A 24957-nucleotide genomic window follows, 5' to 3' on the forward strand; every position below is an offset into this window, starting at 1 on the left:
AATGTCAGACTGTCGCATATCCTTGACAAGTGCTTACTGACTTACTTTGACAGTGAGCTACTGGCTCTTCACCTAGCTGATGATGAAACTATTAAATGGTGGGTGGATGGGGGCCTTGGGAGAGGAGGTGGAGAGGAAAGGGCAGGCAGGGATGTGATGTTGCAGTCTATATGATTGTATGAAAATATGCATATATGTGTGAATATAATGTAACTGGAATAGGCTTTATGCAAAAGGTCTCTTGTAAGGTATCATTACAAATCTTATAATCTACTAAATGTGATCATCCTATTTGTATGATTGTATCATTTTTGTATCTGAAACTAGAAATATGAAATATAACTCTGAGGGCCTATTGTAATTATGCAAAGTGTGGGCTATTAATGGTGGTTTGGAATCTTAATGGCTCCCATCAGCCAGGACAATTGACTGTAGATGGCTCTGTTTTACTTGTAAGTCTTCCTGGATACATGTGTGCTGGCAAGTGGGTAATGAAGTCTTACAGTGACATCTTTAACCTGGTGCTTTTCCATTTAGAAGTGGGGGAGGGGACCCAGAGACACAAAAGATTCCTACCTTGTACCAAAGCCATATAAGTGGGTGAAACAGAAAGGGGGCTGCAATCATGAGAAACCCCCTAGCTACCACCTGAGCTGGACCAAGAGCTGGACCAGGGGAAAGGATTGTGCCCAGACTAGGAAGGCATCCAGCCTGGACAGAAGCTTATTGAAACATCTTTGAGGGTGAGATTTTATCTGTATTCAGTTTTCTTATTGGATTAGGCATAGGCTTGCAGGTTTTATTTTATTTTGCCTGGTAATTCACTTTGTTCTGTCTGTCACTACTTGGAACCACTTAAATACTACTTTCTGTATTTAATAAAATCACTTTTTACTTATTAATTAACCCAAAGTATGTATTAATACTGTGTGTGTGTGGGGGGGAGATAGCTGTGCATATCTCTCTATCAATGTTACAGAGGGCGAACAATTTATGAGTTTACCCTGTATAAGCTTTATACAGGGTAAAATGGATTTATTTGGGTTTTAGACCACATTGGGAGTTGGACATCTGAGTGTTAAAGACAGGAACACTTCTTAGCTGCTTTCAATTAAGCCTGCAGCTGTTAGGGGATGTGGCTCAGAACTGGGTCTGGATTTGCAGCAGGTCAGCGGATCTGGCTCAAACCAGGCAGGGCACTGAAGTCCTAAGCTGCCAGGGCAGGAAAGCAGTAGTAGTCTTGGCACATCAGTTGGCAGTTCTAAGGGGATTTCTGTGATCCAACCCATCACAGGGGGGACCTCGGGGAAGGAGACAGAGAGGAGTGAGAGGCAGGCTGGGAGGGCCCTCAGGGGAGGGGGCCAAGAAACATAAGAGACGGGCGGGATGTGGCAGGTGTGAAGTGTGGACAGGGCCTAGGGGCAGAGCAGGAGTGGAGTGTGGGCGGGGTCTTGGGGCGGAGCAGGGGGTGGGGCCCTCCCACTTCTTGGGAGCTTCCAGTCATGCCCAGCCTGCCCAAATGCAGGAGTCATGCACTGCCCATGTAGTAACGACTGACATCAAGAAGGCTGAGATGTTTAATGCCTATTTTGCTTCACTCTTCACTGAAAACGTTAATGGTGATCAGATACTCACACAATTAATATTAAGAAGAAGAAGGAAGGAACAGAAGCCAAAATAAGGATAGAACAGTTTAAAAAATACTTAGATAAATTAGATATAGTCAAGTCATCAGGGTCTGATGAAATTCAACCTAAGATAGTTAAAGAACTAGCTGAAGTAATCTTGGAACTGTTATCAATTATCTTTGAGAACTCCTGGAGGACAGGTGAGGTCACAAGGACTGAAGAAGGGCCAACAGTACCTATCTTTAAAAAGAGGACCAAAGATGACCCAGGAAATTATAGAACAGGAGTGTGGTATGTAAGACATGGGAGGTAATTGTCCTGCTCTATGCAGCACTTCTGAGGCCTCAGAGTGTCCAGTTCTGATAAAAGGTTCTAAAAACCTGACCTAAAACATGTAAGCATGTTTAGTCTTGAGAAAAGACAACTGAGGGGGATCTGACAATCAAATATGTTAAGGGCTGTTATAAAAAAGACTGTGATTATCAGCTCTCAACAGCCACTGAAGGTAGGACAAGTAGTAAGGGGTTTAATCTGCTGCAAGGGAGACTTAGGTTACATATTAGGAAAAACTATGGGGAGGATATGCTTAGGTTTTGGGGAGACTTATGGAGCAGTACTGGCCTTGGAGTTTAGGCAGCTGGACCACGGGATCTGACCTCCTGAGAAGGGGAACTAGATATCGGGGGATTGTACCTTGGAAAGGTTCCAGAGAAGTCAGAATTAGAGACAGAGTCTGGACACTGCTCAGACTCAGGAGGCTTGGACGTACATGAGATCCAAAGGTCGGATCCAATACAGCAGCCTGGTGTCCAACTGCAAGGGAGAACTCAGCCAGGACTGTAATATCTTCTTGTCTTTCTAGAGAATGCCAACCACTTCCCATCCCAAGTGATCAGGAAATCAGACAAGATGCCGAGGACACGGACACTGATGTGTCCAGACTTGAATAGTTCAGAGCTAAGCTTCTGTTCTTTGTTTTAAGATCTCTGAGAACTAAGCGAATTGGTCTCCCCTTTAAACACAGCTCTGTAGAGGCTTACACAGGCTTATTTATAAGATGGCTGATTTTTCAGTCGGTTCGTTCACAATTTCCCTCACTGTTTATTGGCTTAGTTGTCCAGGGCACATAAGATACCCTCACCAGCATGGAGGCTGGAGTGTCTTGATGGGGTTCCACGACAAAGGATGCAGACTCAGGGCCACACTGGGTGCTGAGCACTCTTGAAACTCTGCCTCTTATTTAGGTATCTAAAGGGAAGCTGAGCTCTTCTGAAAACCTGGCTCCGATTGTGGGTGCTGAAAACTTGAACATCCGCCTCTGAGCTCATGAAATATGGCCCTTGCTGCCATCTTCATGCCCAGAGGAGTCTACACGTGTCACATGACTGGGTGGATATGCTAGCTCCTGATTATATTGCTGCTTGGATTAGCATTGACTCAGTACGACAAGGGCTGTACCCAAAGCTCACTGAAGTCAGGGGAAAGGTTCCCATTGACTTCAAAGGGCTCTGGACCAAACCCGAACTGGTGAAAGTCTTGCAGAGAGCAGGGCCACTTGCATTCTAATTAAACAGCACCTAGCTTGTTTCACTAAGCAGGACCTACTGACAGAGGAGGGGGCTTGAAAATGACTTGCTGATGTGCACTGTGCTAACACCCAGACTGTTCAGAAATGCACCATCGGTGTCAGATAAGAGGCACTTGCAGCCATACCAGTTTCATTTGGATTTGCAAGGTCCAAATCCAGGATGCATGTAGCTCTCTACAAGGAGCTCAGAACTGCTTCTGGACCATGTCATTGAGCTTGGTGGGTATTTCTTTAAGCCAGTGGAGGGACCCTGCTGGATAAAAACTACAGAGCACTGACAGGCCTCAAGAGCCAGATCCTGCCCCTTCGTGCAGCCGTACTTTGTTCCACAAGAAGCCCATTGATTCAGTGGGGTTATTTGCAGAGGTAGGTATTACTCAATGGAGAGTGGGGGATGGGGAGGATCTGACCCTAACTCTTCAGGGGAGTCAAAGGGAGTTGCCCAGCCCCAGCCTTGTCCCTCACATTCATAAGAACATAAGAACGGCCATACTGGGTCAGACCAATGGTCTGTCTAGCCCAGTATCGTCTCCCTGACTGTGGCTGGTGCCAGATGCTTCAGAGGGAATGACCAGAACAAAGCAATTATTTAGTGACCCATCCCCAGTAATCCACTCCCAGCATTCAGCAGCCAGAGGCTTAGGGACACCCATAGCATGGGATTGCATCCCTGTCCATCCTGGCTAATAGCCATGGATGGACCTATCCTCCATGAATGTATCCAGTTCTTTTCTGAATCCAGTTATGCTTTTGGCCTTCACAACATCCCCTGGCAGTGAGTTCCACAGGCTGCCAGTCCGCTCTGTAAGGTACATCCTGTTATCCCCCTCTGTCAGAGGGAGGACTGACAGTGGGAGGTTAAAAGCCAATTCCAATCACTCTTACCCATGCTGACTGGTGCCTCCCTCCAGGAGTGTTCCTATTTATGTCACAGAGAGTTAGGATGGGAGAATGTAGTGCTAGTTGACTTGTCTGAGGCCTCAGCAGGAGTCAATGTCAGAGCTGGGATCAGAACTCAGGAGTTCCTATCTCCCCATCCCATTGTCCTGCCTCTAGAGTAGAACTGGAAGCCGAGGTTTAGAATACAATCAATGCAGCCTTTGAGGCTTTCCTTCGTGTGTGTTTCCACTCCACCAATTTGTACGCAGAGGATTTCACTGGAAGAGCATTTCCATGTTCCCATGGAAAAGGCCTGACCCAAAGCCCGGTGCAGCCAAAGGAAGTCTTTCCATTGGCCAGAATAGCTGTTGAATCCACCTGTATGTGCAGAAAGCGAGCCAGTGCCCAGAGTCCGTCCCAGGTGGGCAGACACTGGTGGAGGTCCCTCACCCCAAGTTCCCATGGGGACAGAATGAAGGATCCTCTCCTTGAGTGCACTGAGTTTGCACTCTCTCAGCCAAGCTGTATTTGGTTTTTAGACCATCTGCATTGCATTGTGGGCCACATGTCTAGCTGGGCAGCTCAACGCACCTGTCTCACACATGGCTCCTTTGAACCCTGGTGGGCACTGACAGCTGAAGCTGTTGATGCCATTGATGCAGGTGGCACTGTTCTGACATGGGTGGGAAAGACACTCATCCACATCTGAAAGAGAATAGAGGTGGAGCCGAGGGTTAGGGGCACGTGACACTCCCCCTGTGGCGAGGGGAAAAGCAGCAAAGAAACATGGAACACCAGAGCAGCCCCATGGCCAGGAGGGCTCACCGACATAGATGGTGGGTATAACAGGCTAGGGGAGGCTAAGTCTCCCCTGGCACAGCTGCTGCTAACCCACCACTAGTCGCCTGGGCCTTGGTTGTCTTGCCTGCACTCCACCTCTTCCCCTCCCTTCTCTGCCCCTTCCTTGAGGCCTCCACCGCCTGCCACTGCCTGGCTGAGTGCCTCCTCTCCTCCACTCCACGCCCGCTCTCTGGAGGTTCCCACAGCTCACTGTGTCCCTGCGGGCAGGGGTGAGGGCCTCGTGGTGGAGCGGGATAGAGGAGAGGAGGGAAATGGAGAGTGCGCGAGGTGGGGGCCTTGGGGGAAAAGGGGATGTAGAGGAGAGGAGGGACGTGGCAAGTGGCAATTGGGGGTGGGGGGCAAGTGGCAAGAGGCCATGGGCAGAAGAGGCAGGACAGGGAGCTAGCCTTCCACAGGGGAAGCCTGCTGCCCATGCTCACCAACACTGGGCAGAGCGCCCCATGGCCTGGGGCAGAACAGAGCCACAGACAGACTCTGCTTCACCCCCACAACTGTCCCCCATTTCTGTCATACGTCAGCCACAGACTACAGAGGCCATAAGGGTGAGCATGGCGTTGCTGGCATGTTCTCTTCTCAGCCTGTGGCTGGCTGACCAGAAAGCATCATTCCATCCCAGGCATCTCTTCCTGTTCTCAGACTCTATGGTATGTATACAGGCCCCATCCCCATGATACCCAAACACCTCCCAATCATTCATTATTTATCCTTGCAACCCTCCCTCCCCTGCCAAGAGGCAGTGCAGTGCCATTATCCCTATTGTACAGATGGGGAACTGAAGCACAAAGAGACTAAGTGACTTGTCCAAGGTTCTACAGGCAGTCTGAGGCAGAGCACAAAAACTGAACCCAGGTCTCCTGAATCCTAGGCTAACACTCTAGACACTAGATCATCCTTCCTATGGAACAGAAGTGCCCTTTTGTTGGATAATTGTTCCTGGAACTGGGAGAATTTTCTTCTTCCTGGAGCGAGCAAAGCAGCACAGGGTAATGGCAGCTAGTTTGAGGCAGGTCTCCAGAAGGGAAGATGCTAACATGGAGGTGCAAACTTCAGAGGAAGGAGAAAAGTTTGTACTCCATCAACTTGCCCATGCAGGATGGCACAGAGAGCACTTACCAAGATGACATCTCTTGCCTGTGAAGCCTGCGAGGCAGGAGCAGGAGTAGGAGGGATTTCCCGTGATGCAGTCCTCAATACACTTCCCTCCATTCAAACAGGGGCGTAACGTCAAACACACGGAGGCTGCAAACCAAGGTAGCACACCTTTTAATGGAAGAGAATGCACGCCACAGGACTCCTACCATATGTCTTAGCAAAAATAGCATTGGACTGAACCAACTTCCTCCTGCATTCCCAGGGACTTCCAGCCACATGGAAGGGAGGAAGTTATGAGGACTCTGCCACACGGAAGGGAGGAAGGGGAGTCCTTGTGGTCAGGCAGGCCTCTGGGTAAAGGAAGTGGGAGCGAGGACTCAGATCCATTCGCTAGCTGATTCCACTGGGGTAGTGCAGAAGCTAGGAAAGTTCCCTGCAATAGCAGGACCATCCCCCTGCTTACATAAGGTATGGTGCAACTCTGAAGTGCAGTAGTTATTGTGATGAATTGGGGGTTTTGTCTGTACCACTTCTGAATTTAGGATGATTTTGTGAAATTGTCTCATGAAATGACCATGTCATGTATGTACCTGAATCCCTCATGAGCTGTCCGTGTAGTGTCATAGCTCTGCCAGGTGAGAGACAATGGTGAATGATCAGATCCATTACTTTCTAGTCAAAGTACATCTTGGGACAATGCATTTGCTGTGCCTGGGAGAAGGCAATTCCTGCTCGTCTCATGGGTGTGTGTGTGTGTGTGTGTGTGTGTGTGTGTGTGTGTGTGTGTGTGTGTGTGTGTGTGTGTGTGTGTGTGTGTGTGTGTGTGTGTGTGTGTGTGTGTGTGTATTGGGAGTAACAAATGGCACCAAATGGCAAAGCAAAAGAAGCAGGTGACCTCAGCAGTAGTCTATAAGGGGACTCACAGGGGGAGGCTGAGCTGGGGATGAGAGCCATTTTGTACCAGATGACACAGAGGGAGACTGCTGCAGGGGCAGGGCAGGCAATGGGATGGAGGACTCTGCCTGCCTGAATAGAGATGATCCCCCAAGGGAAGAGTGAGCTAGTGAGGGACATTGCGTTTAGAGTGCTTTATTATTTTGGGTGCTCTGTGCTTTACTAGATTAAATATAAAGAGTATAAAGATGTTAGATTGTGGTACCAAGCGTGTGTGTGCGCACCTACTTCACAACTTCTCCGTGCCCAGAGAGAGTGACACTCCTATGGGGAGCAGTTCTGTGGGAGGGGTGTGTTTGAACATGGGGCAGTCAAAGGGCCGGGGCTAGGCGCTGGACAGCAGGTTCCACCCCTCAGAAGAGGGGTGCTGGATAGAAGGTCTGCGCCCTCACTGTGTGTCTAGGGATCCCGAGACTGGGGCAATGGCTGAACTCCAATCAGGCTCCAGGAGCCTGAAATGCCCCAGGGGTCCAGAGGACAAAGGCTTGGATTCCCCTCACAGCAATCCTAATGGGCGGGTGCTTGCTAGGACCTGTGAGCGTTATACCCTGTCACTCCCCATGCAGATGCTCTCATTCCAGTATAAGTGGCTGAGTGGCCTTTTTACAGTTTAGTTTATGTCGCTTTTGGAGCTACACAACTATACCCATATAATTTCTCATGTAAACAAACCTTAAGTGACTTGTCCAAGGTAGCAGAATAGGGAATTAAACCTGGCTCTCCCAGGTCCTTCCTCTTATATTTCTTCCTTATTCCACCTTGCTTATTACATTTTACAGTTGTCCTGCTGGAATTCCCCATTTCCCATTAGTTTTCCCATTGTTTTCCCTTTGTTTTCCTATTTTTAAGAGACATTGAGCCCAAATTTCAATCCCGGGCACTCAAGAGAGAGACCCTCATTCCAGCACCCACAGTGGTTATGTACATCTCTGAATCTCATCAGCAAGAGACATTTATCACCTCCCCCCTTATCAAACACATTCATAATGGTGAATGCTTCACTCCCGACACCACACAGTTGTCTCTTCCCCAATGCAGGGAGGGCCAATGGGCCAAACGCAGCCCGAGGAGAAGCAGGCACAACTCCATTCATTGCAACAGAGCCCTGCCTTGCTTAAGGGAGTTGAATTTGGCCGGACTTCATTAGCCCTTTTCTCATTAAAGTTGTAGCCTTATTGTTCTGTGGTGCACCCCTTCAAAGGTGAGAGCAGCCTTCCCATGAGCAAACACAGTGAGCCACTCAGCCATGGTATAGGAGGACAACTCCCATCGACCTCAGCAAGAGGTGTATGGCCTTGAACTTGGCTCAGCCAGTGCGTGGTACATTAACCACCTCACTTTGGTTTGCTTGGTATTCTGGCCTTATGTCAATGCATCCAGTATTCTGTTGGCCATTTATTTTACTGCAGCCATTCATTGGGCTGGTGGTTTCTAGGATTTCCTCCCACAATACACTTAGCTCTTTTTCCTGATAAGTCCCACTGCATGGCTGCTCTCTTCCCACTTTTCATGGGCACTGGCATTACCCAGGGAAAGAAAGAGAACCCAGTGAAGGGAGTGAAGAATTGTTTGTTTAAACAAACCTAACTGCTGTCCTCTTACTTGTGTTGTTGCAGCCCCCCACTTGCACCTGGGCATCATCGATTCTGAACACCCAGCGCCCGGGGATACCCACATTTGTAGTCATCTCCACGTCGACGATGTCATCGGTGCGGGATCCGGGGATGTTGAAGTAACGCTTTCCATCACCGGCATTGAAACCTGCCTAGGAAGACAAGGGTGGAAAGTGAAAACTCTAGTGGTGGGGGAGGGAGGGAAAGAGACTGGGATGCCTAGTTTCCACCATGGTCCAGCACCCTGAGAAGAAGAAATCCACAAGGAAATAAAAAAGGGAAGAAGCTGGTTTCTTTAACTGCTGTTTATTTCACTATCATCTCACTATTAGCTTATGCTCTGGGGTGCTGGCCACACGTATACAGGGCATAGCACAACAAGGCCCTGGAAACAGTGTGGTCTAGTGGTTAAGGCACAGTACTAGGACTCGGAGGGCCTAAGTTTTAATCCTGGCTCTGTCACTGATCTAGCCACCTGAGTAACATTGTATGCAGGTGGCCAGGCCTTACTGCTAGCGCTCACTGCTATTTTTAGCATGCTAGCTCCATCAAAGCTAGTGCATGTACATCTACCTGCCTGGAAATTACACCTCCCAGTGCATTGCAGGTGTTTCCTGCATGTCTGCACGGCATCCAGCACAACAAAGCCCTAATCTCATTTTAGGAACACAAACAATAATGTAAGGAGTACACAATCCTGGCTGGTAGGAAGTCCAGCATGGCTGTACACAGAATGGCTATGAATAAAAAGCAGGAAACAGGGCCGGTCTACCGGCTTTAAAAGAAAGGGAATTCAAAGGCCTGCCCATTGAAATACTCCTCCTGCATGGCTCAGCATAGCAGCCTCAGCAAACGGAAGCATTCGTTGCCTTAGCAATCTCCTCATGTTGATGACTCACTCCTTGGAAAAAGCATGTGACGTCTATTCTATTTTCATTCTCCTCTGCACCTGGCATTGTGTGTGCATGTTGAGCCCAGACAAATTTTGGATGGAAAGAAGTCCAGGGGAACAGCTCTGCTAGCACTGGCCAAGCAGGCTTCTTTGCCATGAGGAGTCCTGCTATTCCTACACAGAGCCCAGTCGCTGTGTCTCACTCTAAGTGTCTGCAGCTCACTCTTGCAAACTCACTAACAAACTGCCACTGAGTGAGACTTTTCTGAGACTTCCCTTCTCTTTGGCCAGTGTTAGGGTGGGGTGTTCCTGGAGCACTGTCTGCCTTCCAAGGCATGTGGTTACTGCTCTGTTTACAGACATAAAATCTGCACTTTTGAATTCTGGGATTTGAAACGTGTCCGTTTCCTTTACACCTGCGATTTCCTGCTTTCTGGAGACTCTCAAACAAGAGCAGGCAACGGGCCAAGGACAGAGCAACTGGTGGGAAATTCACACATCCGAGCGGGCACTGATTTCAAAAAAACACCACTACCCCACCACACAGGGCTGGAATAAAAATACAATGGAAAGCTATGCTTGCTGCAGCAGCTGCTCTTGAAGTCTGAGGTTAGGAAGGAAAGGAATTAAGAGGCATTGGCCAATATAAAGAACTGTGGTTTTGCTATAACAAAGCCCCCTATATGGACTTGGCATCAAGGTGGGAGAGAACACATGGATATTTAAGAACTTAAAAAAAACAACAACCACCATCAACATTTCCTCAGTTGCTTCATGATCCTGGCAAGAAATTAATAATATAGTAAAAGAAATAGCACCAAGAGGCTCTGAAGACTTATGGTGCCAGACATTAGAAAGGAAGCAGGGTCTGCAATGGGCAGAGCTTACCTGTGCTGCGATGCCTCCCAGGCCAGCAAAATCTCCCCCGCTACTGGCATGCATGCCTGTGGTCCAAGTGATAGACTCATAGTTGAAGATGGTAAAGGAGAGTTTGCTGTCAGTGATGAGGACAATCTGGAAGGTATTTATCTACAAGAGCAGGAGAAACATCCAGGTTAAGGGAGGAGGAGCTAGAGCAGAGGAGGGAGACTGGCAGATAAAGAAACGGCTGGGAATGGAGAGAAAATAGACTGACCCATTTGGATCAGACTGTTTAATTTGGGAGAATTCATTGGAGAAAGACACTTTGCCTTTAGAAAGGACTAAAGCTAGTGGAATCTGTTCAGGTGGAACATTTTGCCATTAGAAAATGGGGTTTTGTTGACACTGATTTTTTTCCCTGGGAAAAGACAGATTTCCACAGAATGTTCCATCAAGGAAATCAATGAGATGCTATGTTTCATTTTGCATTGACCTTAAGCATTGAGTCTTCTTGCATTGCTGCTGCAGTGCCTTATGGGAATCGTATTTCTAGGTCCTTTGTGCCTGCATTCTAACCTATGGACTCTGCTCCCTGGCTGGACTACATCTCCCATGATGCACTGCAGTCTCTGCCTGTGGTATGTCAAAACATTTCATTTCAGTTGACAAGTTTTGACATTCCTGAAATGAAACTCTTTGGAACTTTTCATTGTGTAAAAATCTTTGATATTTAGACTTTTTTGACCTGATTTGGGATGAAAACAAATGTTGATTTATCAACATTCTCCACGGGATGGAAATTCCATTTTTCAATCAGCTCTCAGGAATTCAGTGTAAAAAAAACTAAAGAGGTATCCTGGAATGGAGTGTTTTACATGGAAAGGAAAATTAACAATGGGAGGAGACTATTAAAAGGGGACATAATCAAAGCATACGAATTAGGGCTTGAGAGGAAAGATAAGGACACCTTTAGGTTCTCTAGGATTTGTGGGTACTCAGCCACTCTGAGAATAAAGTCACTTCCTTAGGTACTTAAATTTAGGTTTGGATGCTTAGATCTTGGAACCAAAACCTAAATATGCTGGCCAAGGGTTATCATTAAGTGATGGCTATAAGATAAGGATTACTACCAAAAAAAGTATCTGAGGTCATTGGGAAGATCAGAATAAGATGACAGATCTAAATTAAGATGGAAGAATTTAGGATCAGCTTTGTAAAAGCCAACATTAATCCTCTGATTAACATGTGCGCAACTCCCAGTGCACGCACTCCTTGTGTCCTTGTGCAAGTTGGGGGTTTAGACAGACAAACCTCAGTTGGCACACCCACTGGAAGCTGAGAACACTGGGATTTTCACACCAGTTTGGGGCACACAAAAGGTAGATTTTGACAGTTTGGTATTATGTCACAGGGAGGGTATTGAATAGGTGGAACAGACTTGCAGCTGAAGTAAAGAATTATCACTGCATCTAAGACTATGGCTACACTACGGACCTTACAGTGGCACAGCTGTACTGCTGCAGCTGTGCAAATGTAAGGTCTCCTGTGTAGCTTCTCTATGCCGGCAGGAGAGAGCTCTCTCGCTGGCATAATTAAACAGCCCCTACAACTGGCGTCCCACTGACATAGCGCTGTCCATGTGCTTCTATCAGTGACACTTATGTTGGTCAGGAGTGTGTTTTTTCATATCCCTGCCCAATGAAAGTTATGCCAACAAACATACTAGTGTAGACATAGCCTTAGAGTGAAAACTGGATGATGACATCAAGTTGAGTTAAAAGAGATGGTGTTTGGAAGTAACCAATCACTCTCTGGGGGGCAGGGGCAGGGAGGAATTTTTAATTGGTCAGGATTTTGCTTTTCAATTAGATGGGGAGGTTTTTCTGTAAATCTTCATTGTCACAATAAGGGTACAGTAAAATAAATAACTAATCTAAAGAGGTAGAACCCAGCTGGCTCGGTTGTCACCCGAGTGTTTCAGGGATCACAGGACCATGGCTCGGTTCTGGCTCTCTACATGTCACTGTTGTTTGTGAGACAGAAACAATGAAAGAGACAGGCAGACAGGTTCAGAGATGACACTTGCTTCTTGGGCCAGTGGAGACTTACGCTAGGTCCACACTGGGGTGGGGGTGGGGTCGACCTAAGATGCGCTACTTCAGCTATGTGAATAGCATAGCTGAAGTCAGCGTATCTTAGGTCAATTTACCTGGCCATGAGGACGGCAAGGAGTCGACCACTGCCGCTGCCGTGTCGACTCCGCTTCCACCTCTCGCCATGGTGGAGTTCCGGAGTCGACAGCAGAACGATCGGGGATTGATTTTATTGCATCTACGCTAGACACGATAAAATCGATCCCTGATAGATCGATCACGACCCGCCAATCCGGCGGGTAGTGTAGGCGTACCCAAGAGCATGATGGCATCATTGCAGATAGCTCTGTAGAGTGGCTGGCTAAGGAAGGGGACACACTAAGCCACAGCAGCACTGAGAAACTATGGAGAAAGCTGAGTGCAGTCCTTCTCGCTTTGCTTGTGATTTGTTGGGGCCTGTTATTTTCCTTGTTGGGCCTGTCCTGTAGTAGGTGGCTTCTTAAAACTACAATAGCAACCTGTGGAAATGAGGAAACAGATTGACAGAGTGAGACGGAGACCCAGAAATCACCTACTACAGGACAGGCCCAACAAGGAAAATAACAGAACACCACTGACCATCACATACAGCCCCCAGCTAAAACCTCTCCAGCACATCATCAACGAACTACAACCTATCCTGGAAAACGATCCCTCACTCTCACAGACCTTGGGAAGCAGGCCAGTCCTTGCTTACAGACAGCCCCCCAACCTGAAGCAAATACTCACCAGCAACTACACACACCACAGAAACACTAACACAGGAACAAACCCCGTTGCCTACTCTGTCCTCATCTCTACTCTAGCGACACCATCAGAGGACCCAGCCACATGAGCCACACCATCAGGGGCTCATTCACCTGCACATCTACTAATGTGATATATGCCGTCCTGTGCCAGCAATGCCCCTCTGCCATGTACATTGGCCAAACCAGACAGCCTCTACATAAAAGAATAAATGGACACAAATCAGACATCAGGAACGGTAACATACAAAAGCTAGTAGGAGAACACTTCAGTCTCCCTGGATATGTTTAAAACCATGGACTGAACAGAGAGACTGGATTTATGGCTCATTACAACAATCTGTAACCCATTAACAACTCCTCCCACCTGCCTTCCCTCTTTCCTTCCCCCTCTCTGAATGGTGGAGCATTAACAGGCCACTGCACCTTCAATGGCCCCTTGAAATATGTGTTAAGTCCTTATGCTAAGCAATCTGTTCCACCTTGTATTTAGCTGTGACACTCTGAGTACCTTTCCCAGACCTGAAGAGCAGCTCTGTGTGAGCTCGAAAGCTTGTCTCTTTCACTAACAGAAGCTGGCCCAACAAAACATATTAACTCACTCGTCTTGTCTGTCTCAAAGAAGTCTAAGCATATTATGTCAACATTTTTACCTTTATCAATCAAACTTGTAATCTCATCAAAAAAAGATATCAAGCTAGTTTAACGGGCTCTGTTTTCCATACATCTATGTTGATTTGCATTAATTACATTACCCTCCTTTAATTCCTTATTAATCGAGTCCCATATCAGCTGCGCCATTATTTTGCCTGGGATCGATGTCTGGCTGACAGACCTATAATTACTCTGGTCACCTTGTTTATTCTTTTTAAAAATTGACACATTGTTAGTTTTCTTCCAGAACTTCCCCAGTACTCCAAGACTTATTGAAAATCAGCGTTAATGGGCCAGCAAGCTCCTCAGCCAGCTTTTTTAAAATTTTTGGATGCAAGTTATCTGTATCTGCTAGTTTAAAAATGTCTAACTTTAGTAGCTTCTGTTTAATATTCTCCAGAGGTACTAGAGGAATAGAAAGAGATCATCAAATGCTGAGACTATATCATCTGTTTTTTTGCCACATACAGACAGAAATATTTTTGGATAACTTCTACCCTTTCTGCATTATTATCGATAATTCTACCATTTTCATCTAGTAATGGACCAATACCTTTGTCAGGATTCTTTTTGTTCCTAATATATTTTTTAAAATGGCTTCTTATTGTCCTTAACTCTGCTGGCCATACATTCTCCTTATGTCCTTTTGGTTCCCTTATACATTTTCTACAATTCCTAACTTCTGATTTATATTTGTTATTATTAACTTCTCTATTCTTCCATTTATTATATAATTGCTGTCTTCAATTCTGCTCTAAATCAGGTTGATTTTTTAACCAACAGGTCATCTTCCTCAGTTGTGGGATTGTGACTTTTTAGGCATGTAGTAAGGTGTTCTTAAATTATTCCAAATTATCACTCACATTTTTCCGATGAAATTACTGATATAAACTCCCTCATTAATATCTGCAGTTCCTTAGACCCTAAGTGCAGCTGTGCAGGTGAGATGGGTCTGCCTTTGAGTCAGAGACTCTGGGGGGTCTTAACTAGGTCAAATTTAAAAACTTTGGGCAACTCAGAGAGCATAATCTAGGACTCCATACCTTGACCCTTTCCCATCCCATCCTCCACCCAGCATTGAATGCCAACGACTCACTGGAGAAAAGGAACTTCCTCCAAAGAAAGTCACCCGGTACCAGGTGGCCACAAAAACCCATACGGCAGAGAACTCCAGGAATTCAGGGAAATACTGTCCGATATCCTTGGTGGCTCTCTCCAAGATGGTCTGGTCCTTACTTTCCCGGTAATACACTTCGCCTGCCCGTCGGTTATCCACATCAGCCCAGAAAGCTGCTACCACACGCCTGTCTTTGGAGATTGGGAAAGCAACCGGCGTAAATTGGGAAACCTCCTTCAAGAAAGAGATGATTCCATTGTTGTTCACCTATTAGGGGAAGAAGAACAATTAGACATGGCAGAAAGAGACAGCCGGTATGAGAGAGGAAGCATTGCTCAGTGGTAGGGCACAAGCCTAGGAATTGGGAGACCTGAATGCAGTTCCCTGCTTTGCAACAGACTTCCTGTGTGATCTTGGGCAAGTCACTGAGACCAGTGGTTCTCAAACTAGGGCCGCCGCTTGTTCAGGGAAAGCGCCTTGTGGGCTGGGCCGGTTTGTGTACCTGCCGGGTCCGCAGGTTTGGTGATTGCAGCTCCCAGTGGCAGTGGTTCGCCGCTCCAGGCCAATAGGAGCTGCAGGAAGAGGTGTGGGCTGAGGGACGTACTGGCCACTGCTTCCCACTGCCCCCATTGGCCTAGAGTGGTGGACCGTGGCCACTGGGAGCTGTGATTGGCCGAACCTGCGGACACGGTAGGTAAACAAACTGGCCTGGCCCACCAGGGGCTTTCACTGAACAAATGGCGGCCCTAGATTGAAAATCACTGACTTAGACTATCTGTGCCTCAGTTCTCTGTCTGTACAATGGGGTGATAGCACTGCCCTGCCTCCCAGGAATGTTGTAAAGATTGTGAGGTGCTCATTACTATGGTAATGGGGGGGTCATATACATACCTTAGACACACAGATCAGAGCCAAAGAGCCTGACATAAATCATTCCCTACAAGCCGTTAAGTGACTCTTTCATGCTTTGACCTTCTGGAGTAGACAGCTGCCTTCCCCTGCTGTGGCTGACTGAATGGTCTGATGGCTGCAGGGCATGGGCTGGATTCTTATTTTAGAGAGTTTTTTTCCATAAACATTTGAGCTTTTCCTCTTCCTGCCCTTTGAAGCATAGACTGTCCCTCACTTAGGTGCTGATGGGCTGCAGATGAAAAACGGCGTGCTGAGGCCCTGCCAGGGAATGGCTGCCCCTCCCTGTCAACCCTCGCTCTGCTGCCCGCCTTGCCCCTCGCTGGCTGTGACTGAGGGGCGGGTTGCCTGGGGGTCTGGGAAGGAGGATAGAACAAACCGGGCTCTGTTCTCCTGCCGGAGATGGGCCAGAGGAAGGAGCGACAGCTGAGAAAACTGCAGCAGCCACAGCAGTTTAAACAAACAGCGTCCAGTTCACTTGGGTCGTTTGCGCGTTGCCGGGAGGGAAGGCGTTGGTGTCAGCGGAACTGCCTTTCACTTCCTTGCTTTAAATAGGCTGGGATTTATCTTGAAGTGTGAGGGGGAGGTTTTCTTTCTCTCCCTGTTCAAGGCTGGTTGCTGGGATGGGGATCTGCCCAGCAGCCGCCGCAGCACAGCAGAGAGCTGCTCAGCCCTTGCACACTCAGATCCCCACAGACGTCTCAGTGCTGACCTGCTGCACTCGACCCTGCTCTCCAGCCCCAGGCTCCCCGGCTGCACACCTGAACCTCAGACATGTCTGCCGTGCCAGAGCTGGGCCTTCTGCTGCCCTGCTGATCCCTGGCAGTCCTGATCGACAACCATTAGTCTAGTACTGAGTCCCACAGAGCGCTGCATCACAGCACAACTCTGCCAACACTCCCAATTGACAGGAGCAAAACCAATCTCATCTCACCTTTGCTGTGAGACCAATCAAATCCTGAGGCTACTAATAGGAGAGAGCAATGCATTCCCTTATATCATCAGCCCATCGCTCGACAGCGTTCTGTGCACGACCCAGTAGCAGTGCCAGCTGCTACCAGTTCCATCTAGGCTGCTCCAAGGCTACTCTCAGCTTTCAGCAGTGCCTGCTAGAAAGTTGGATTTGGGCTTTGCTGCCACAGGGTGGAGAGGCTGGTGCATTTGCCTCACCTCCTTTCCAGCTCTGAATTTCTGGAGCAGACCCATGGCCTCCTCCAAGACCAAACAGATTCTTCCTGGCAGCCACAGGGCAAGGAGCACAGGTATTACAAAGGAGCCCCTCATTCTCCATCAGTGGGCACTGCTTGTACGTCTTAGCTCTTTTGGCATCTGTCTCTCCTTTAGTGACAACGGGAGTGTCTGTTACTGAGCCCCGCACCCTCCATGACCCAACAGGAACCAAAGAACACTTAACGAAGCCAAAGAGTCACAAGAGGGCAGCGTCCATGGACTCCAGTGGCAATTTCATCAGGGTGTAACCGATGGGAGAACTGGGCCGTACGTGTTCTCAGCACACAGAAGAGTTCCACTCCTGCATGGGAAACCCTCATTATGGCCAAAAGGGAGTTTTGCTTGCACAGGATCAGACCCTGAAATGCAAATACACTGGTGTCCCAAGACATCAGTCAGGAGCCGGAACTCCTGGGGGCTCAAACGACACACAATAGTAATCAATCAAATAACCCAAATCCCCCCTACTCTTAGCTAGCACTTTCCAGGGGTAGACCCCAACAGTGTCTTACAAGGTGGTCAGTATCACTATCCCTGTTTTACAGGTGGGGAAACTGAGGCACATATCGCGAAGGGACTTGCCCAAGCAGGCAAGAGCTAGCAACAGAGCCCAGGGCTCATTAGTCCTAGTCAGTGTCTTAGCCACTAGGCCGAGCTACCTTCCAAAGAGGCAGTACATTTTCCCAGCATATTCCCTCCAGCTCATCAAAACCAACCAGCAACCATGACTTCCAGGATGGTCAGGCGTGGCTCATGGCTTGATCTTGGCAGCCCACTATTTTCCAGGGTCACTTGCTTTTTTAAGTTGGCCTTCCAAAGAATTAATTAGCGATGGCTAGAGACCAACTCCTGGCAAACATCAAGCTAGCAGAATGGAGCACAGCACTGCTTTAATGCCGCAAGAGGGGAGAACGTGGTCAATGATGCGATGCCTGAAGAGCAGAAACCCACTCCCACATCAAGTTAATAGGCTTTCCTCCTTCTGGAGTTTAACCCCGGGCAGGTAGGGAGGGGCCAAGAATGGGGGTTGGGGTCTTGATCATCCCAGACTGGGGGTGGGGGAAGTGTAGCTGCTGGGGGCTCTCTGCTGCACCCCTCCCGAAATGTCCTAGAGGAGAAGGGTGAAGCTTTTGGCTACATTGCCTGTCTCCAGGCCATGGGGTGGCAGCTCCTGTTCAGGAGAGATGGTCAGGCATCCTGCCCTGCCCCTGCCTCACTGCTTTCCCCAGGGTTATCACCACTGCCCTGATGGGCAGCTGCCACAGAGCTGTCAGATGGGAGAGTGGAGTTACGCGTCACTGCAAAATGGGTGCCTTCCCCACAGCATAGTGGCAAGCAGCCATGGTGCCCTGCTGGGCCCCAAAGGACCTGAGGGTCCTGGAGGTGCCTTGGCTTAGAATCTGGCCCTGACAGATTGAAATAACAAGGCTTTGTTTAAAATATGGTCTAGTCCTCTTACATCCCAGGAGGAGATTGGTGTCACATGCCCCAAAGTGCTTTACTGTCCAGAACCCCTCCAGAACAAATCCCTGCAGAACTGGAAACACCATAAAAAACTGATTGAGGGGCAAGAATGGGCGCTAGCGTCTTGATCACTCCCAGCTGTGGGGCAGAGTGGCTGTTGTGGGTGTCTTGATGCTAGCCCTGAAAACAGAATCTTCTGGCCCAAATCAGGAAAAAGAATTCCAGCCTGGGACTTAAACTCACAAGATGCCGCCAAAATGCTCCTTCTCCCCCAGCTCATAATAAGCCACATGGGCCCCAGGTCCCTATGTTGCAAAGGGTGGGGAGCTGGGGAAAGCTCTTCCTTTGTTTTCCCATTCCAACACACACACTTTCTCAGGACTATCTGCAAGGAGGGGAGGCAGCCCTACTGGGAAAGCAACCCACAGCAAGCCCCACTTTGCTGGAAGAGTTGATGCTGTGTTCCTGAAAACTCCACTGCCTCTCTTGATGGGAAAGCACAGCGCTCAGCTGGTGTCAGAAGAGGGGAGAACTTGGAGGGGACTCTGTACACAACCTGCACAGGGAGGGCCTTGGGAAAAGTCCTGTCACATGGTGCAGTCTGGGCCGCTTCAACTGGCAAGAACGGTGCTCTTCACACATTTTTTCATTAGCCCTGGGCTAAGAGTCTTGTGTGGAAGAGACCATCTCCAATATCCAACCAGGGAGAAACTCTGCCAGAGCCTGGCAAGCTGCCCCAATTGTCCCTTCAGCTCGGTGGCTCCCACGAGGCCCTCCAAGAGCCTGCCTAGGCCTGAGCACCCCAGGTGGCATAGGAGGAGTCAGTAAGGCACATAGGACCCCACCCAGAGCTGCAGTATCAACCAAATTCTTCTGGGCAGTGACCTTTCCCAGGACACCCTGGTAGTGAAACTAAGCTGAATAAAAACTGAGGTGCATGTGTAACCACACACCTTCTGGGCATGGTGCTCTGTCCCATCTAGTAGCACCGAGACCACCCAGAGTTAAAGGAGTCTGCTCTACAGCCTTAGCTAAGAGCCAGTTGGCTTTTAGCTCATGCAGTAGAGACTCATGCAGTAAGCTCCAGAGGTCCCCGGTTTATCTGCTAGCTCAAAAAGCAGCAAGTTACCATAGTCCAACCTAGATGTTACCAACATACACTTTTGGAGCTCAGCTGTGTTCCCCTCATTTTCTTTCTTCTAGGCCTGGACAATGTGGCCAGGTCCCAGGTAGTAACCCAGGTTAGCCGAGCCCCTCAGCTTCTCTCTTTCACGAAATTACCAACTCATTAAGACTCTTGTATTTGCTGAGAAGTTGCAGCACCCTGCTGGTCTCAGGTGGCTGAAGGGGCCAGCACGAACCCCTCCCCTTCATTATTTCAGCAAGGACCAGATGCACAAGGATTATAAATGACCCCTGGAAGCACTTCAACAACAGTACTCTGCCACAGCAAAGCTCCGTGCTGGCGCATGGCCATTCTCTGGGAGAAAAAGCGATGAATTAGTCTCACCAATGAGAATGCCAGGGTGTGCTGAGTTCAGGGAGTGCACTGTGAGGGCTGTGGATCACACAGCCCTTGCTTTTGAGTGCAGCTTTTCTCCAAGCAGGCCTAAGTTAGAAAACGAGCCAACCATGCACTGAATGTGCTGCCATGCCATGTGTGCCAATGTTTTGGCAAGACAGGTTTCACTTTCCACCCCAGAGAGAGTTTGATCAGATATAACCATGTTGGGAAGAGCAGCCAGGGCCAGGAGAAAAGCAACCACTTGCCACCCTAGGAAGTCCCTCTTGCACTGCTAATCTCTTGTGTGCAATGTCCACACAAAGATCACTCATGGCTCCAGAATGGTAAAATAAGGGGAAAGAAGCTTAAGCCTTGTTTGTAGATGGAATGCCACCTTACACGCAGGTGTTACATTTGGGGGTTTGTTTAGACCTTTTGAGCAAACTTGGGAGTCAAGTAAATTTTTGTGTGTGAATGGCTGGCCATGTCCTAGGAATCACAAGAGCATTGTGCAGATAAGTGCATAGCGAGAGCAAAAAGAAGGCTGGGGTCAGATCCTCAGTTGGCACAAATCAACATAACCCTGGTGACTTAAATGATTTAGAATAGTAGAATATCAGGTTGGAACGGACCTCAGAAGGTCATCTAATCCAACCCCTGCTCAAAGCAGGACCAATCCCCAGGTAAATCCCCAAATGGCCCCCCTCAAGGATTGAACTCATAACCATGGGTTTAGCAGGCCAATGCTCAAACCACCAAGCTATCCCCTCCAACTTAAGAACTGGCCCTGAAGTTTTTGAAATGCAAGAGGATTTGACTTTATTTTTTGACCCATTGATTAGCACTTTGGTGATTAGTCCAGAGGCCAGTGGCATAGCCAGGTTTTAACAGCAGGGGGAGCAAGCAAACATAAAAAAGCCCCCCCCCCCTTGGCTCCTCCTCCGGCCACAGCCCCCAGCTCCTCCGGCCATGCCGTGCCCTCTCCCCTCCTTGGCTGGCTCCTCCGGCCGCACTGCGGCCATGCTGCGCCCCCCGGCCTCCCCCCCCCATGGCTATACAAGGAGGCTGGCAGAGGACGGAGGTATGAGGGGAGGTGAAGGGGAGAGAAAGGCAAGGGCACGGGGTACATGGGAGGGGTGCACGGGGGGGGTACATGGGAGGGGTACACGGGGTATGGAGCTTGGGGAGGAGTTACCGGGGATGGGAGTGGGCTGGAGTCCCCGGGGCTCTCTGTGCAAACGGGGCTGGAGCTGCCCCCAGGACCAGGAGAGCCTGGGAGGGGCTCACCACATGCAGCACCAGCCCAGCTCAGCGCTGGCCTTACCTCTTGGGGGGTGGAGGAAGAAGGCAGCGAGCCTCACCAGGCACGGTCCGAGCGAGCTGTTTCCGCACCAGCCTGCTACAGCCGCCCGCCCCACGGCTCCTTCGGCTGTGTTGGTGGCAGTGCTGGCCGGCAGGCGCCGCTTCCACCCCACGATCAGCTATCTCCCTCCTGCTGGGAGACACAGCTGAACGGCAGGGGCGGGGCGGAAGCCGGGCAGGCCGTTCAGAGCAGAGCCTGTGAGGTGCCACTTTTTTAAAAATGTGGGGAGAAGAAGCAGCTGCTTCTGATGCATCCCACTAGCTACGCTAGTGCCAGAGGCAGAGTCTGAGAGTGATGGAAAGTTCTCTTAATTCTCCTTCCTGCCTGAGCCCCTAACACCTGCCCACATAGCACAACTCCTTCCTGACAGCGGCTTCTATTTCTTGAGCAACTTAAAGCCTTCAAGTACCTACTCTTGGTAAAATGGCAACAAGAGAGAGACAGAAAAGAAGGGATGGGTGCTCCGCTTGGACCTTTGGGCCAAACTGGATCTTTTAGATTTCAAAGAGATCAGAAAATTTTCTCTGAACTAGACTTTGACTTTTGATGGCATGAAAGTTACAGGCCTGGGATGGTCTGTGAGAGTGAAACTGTGGGGCTGCCAAAGTAACCCACTATGATGCAGGGCTGGGGTTCAACACATTCACTAGGAGGCAAGACCTAGCTGAAGGAAACTGAATTTGCCTTCAGGGTACATGGCTAGATTGTCTTTTCTGGGACTTGGGACTCATCCAGAGAGCATGTTGGGAAGGAGGAGTGGGGTCCTTAGCCAGTGCTCTTACAACACAGAGCTTGGGACAGTCTCCTAAATAGAAGAGCAGGAATCAAGGTTTGTAGAAAGGAACATCAGCTTTGAGAACACATGGAAGCACTTTCCTGTACGTTTCCTTTGTTCTGCAACTAACCTTACTGGGAATTTAGTGACACATTTGTCTTGCTTACCCTAACTCGATGACTTGCTGCGTTTAGGAGGAGACTCTATACAAGGGCAACAAGAAACCTAACTCTGATCTGCCCAGCCTATCACACTAGGTGTAACACACGCTGTTGGGGAGTTCGCACTGTACACTGAAGAGCCATAAAACTACCAGGTGCTAGTCTAATTGTCCTTTTAAGACCCGCCTTCTCACGTATAGGCCATGGTGTAGGAGACACATGCCCATACTTTCTGGAGCTGGCTGATGCATGAAGCTGAAGTGCTACAAGAAGGGTACTGAGGGAGTCAGGATAGCATGGGGCTGTGCATGGTGCTGTACAAGAAGACAGAGCTCCATGGGGCCTGATCCAGCTCCTCTACAATGAATGGAAACTGGATCGAGTCATGGTCCTTGCCTTGTTTACAAGCTAATAGCCCAATCCTGGGAAGTGCTGGACACCAATGAGGCAATGGGTATGGAGGCACTGAGCACACTGTGCCTGGGCTGGGTCGGGTGGCTACAGCGCAGCGGAGAAAAAGGGAAGTGAACTCTGCGAAGGGCACGCAGCTGGAAGGGGGAGAGAATTATTTCACAGGGAAAGGCAATCTTCTGGCTCCTAGCATCTTTGCACTCTGTGCTTAGGAGAGAGAGCCCATCTCCTCCCGAGATGCCCTGCTGAAGTTTAAGAAATGGATTCAGTGCTATGGCCTTTCCCAGCGGATGCAGCAAGAGGGCGAAAGAGGATACAGTGCCATGCCCCTCCTCCATTAGCACCAGATCAGTCACAAGATATTTGCCTTCCTGACAAAAGGAAGAAAGGAGTGCAGCAGAATATGGACCCTGGATTTCAGAAAAGCAGGCTTTGACTCCCTCAGAGAACTGATGGGCAAGATCCTCTGGGAGGCTAGTATGAGGGAGAAAGGAGTCCAGAATAGCTGGCTGTATTTTAAAGAAGCCTTATTGAGGGTGCAGGAACAAACCATCCCGATGTGCAGAAACAATAGCAAATATGGCAGGTGACCAGCTTGGCTTAACAGAACTTAAACAAAAAAAGGAAGCTTACAAGAAGTGGAAACTTGGACAGATGACTAGGGAGGTGTATAAAAAAATTGCTTAAGCATGCAGGGGTGTAATCAAGAAGGCCATAGCACAAGTGAAGTTGCAGCTAACGAGGGATGTGAAGGGTAACAAGAAGGGTTTCTACAGGTATGTTAGCAACAAGAGGAAGGTCAGGGAAAGTGTGGGACACTTACTGAATGGGGGAGGCAACCTAGTGACAGATGATGTGGAAAAAGCCAAAGTACTCCATGCTTTTTTTGCCTAGGTCTTCACAGACAAGGTCAACACCCAGACTGCTGTACTGGGGAGCACAGTATGGGGAGAAGGTGAGCAGCCCTCAGTGCTGAAAGAACTATTTAGAAAAGCTGGATGTGCACAAGTCCATGGGTCCAGATCTAATGCATCCAAGGATGCTGAGGGAGTTGGCTGATGTGATTGCAGAGCCATTGGCCTTTATCTTTGAAAACTGCTGGTGATTGGGGGAGGTCCTGCACAATTGGAAAAAGGCAAATATAATGGCCATCTTTAAAAAAAGAAGGAGAATCCGGGGAACTATAGACTGGTCAGCCTCACCTCAGTCCCTGGCAAAATCACGGAGCAGGTCCTCAAGGAACCCCATTTTGAAGCACTTGGAGGAAAGGAAGGTGATCAGGAACAGTCAATATGTATTCACCAAGAGCAAGTCATGCCTGACCAACCTGATTGCCTTTTATGTGAGATAATTGGCTTTGTGGATATGGGGAAGTGGTGGATACCTTGACTTTAGCAAAGCTTTTGATATGGTCTCCCACAGTATTCTTGCCAGTAAGTGAAAAAAGTATGGATTGGATGAAAGGACTATGACATGGATAGAAAGCTGGCTAGATCGTCAGGCTCAATGGGTAGTGATCAATGGCTTGATGTCTAGTTGGCAGCCATCATCAAGCAGAGTGCCCCAGAGGTCAGTCCTGGGGCTGGTTTTGTTCAACACCTTCATTAATGATCTGGATGATGGGATGGATTGCATCTTCAGCAAATTCACAGATGACACTAAGCTAGGATATGCTGGAGGGTAGAGATAGGGTCCAGAGTGACCTAGACAAATTGGAGGACTGCGATAAAAGAAATCTGATGAGGTTCAGCAAGGACAAGTGCAGAGTCCTACACTTAGGATGGAAGAATCCCATGAACTGCTACAGGCTGGAGATCGACTGACTAAGTGGCAGTTCTGCAGAAAAGGACCTGGGGATTATAGAGGACGGGAAGCTGGATATATGTCAACAGTGTGCCCTTGTTGCCAAGAAGGCTAATGGCATATTGGGCTACGTTTGTAGGAGCATTGCCATTATATCGAGGGAAGTGATTATTCCCTTATTTTCAGCACTGTTGAGGCCATATCTGTAATACTGTGTCCAGTTTTGGGCCCCACACTACAGAAAGGATGTGGACAAATTGGAGAGAGTCCAGCAGAGGGCAACAAAAATGATTGGGGGCAGGGCACATGACTTACGAGGA

General features: G+C 48.7%; 1 protein-coding gene across 4 annotated transcripts in view; it reads right to left on the reverse strand.

Annotated features, from left to right (window-relative positions):
- SNED1 (sushi, nidogen and EGF like domains 1) overlaps positions 1–24957 on the reverse strand; it is a 121167-nt gene that overhangs the window by 57770 nt on the left and 38440 nt on the right. For 2 of the 4 annotated variants that reach the window (XM_030576534.1, XM_030576532.1), the window contains exons 2-6: positions 14997–15284; positions 10396–10536; positions 8605–8767; positions 6070–6195; positions 4687–4800 (exon numbers count right to left, since the gene is read on the reverse strand). In XM_030576534.1, the coding sequence (XP_030432394.1) occupies positions 4687–4800; positions 6070–6195; positions 8605–8767; positions 10396–10536; positions 14997–15284 (832 nt within the window). Of the gene's footprint in view, positions 1–4686; positions 4801–6069; positions 6196–8604; positions 8768–10395; positions 10537–14996; positions 15285–24957 lie in introns of those variants that run through there. The other 2 variants (XM_030576533.1, XM_030576535.1) reach the window with 2 other exon arrangements.

This window comes from Gopherus evgoodei, chromosome 9 (assembly GCF_007399415.2).
Source record: "Gopherus evgoodei ecotype Sinaloan lineage chromosome 9, rGopEvg1_v1.p, whole genome shotgun sequence".
NCBI classification, from domain to species: Eukaryota; Metazoa; Chordata; order Testudines; family Testudinidae; genus Gopherus; species Gopherus evgoodei.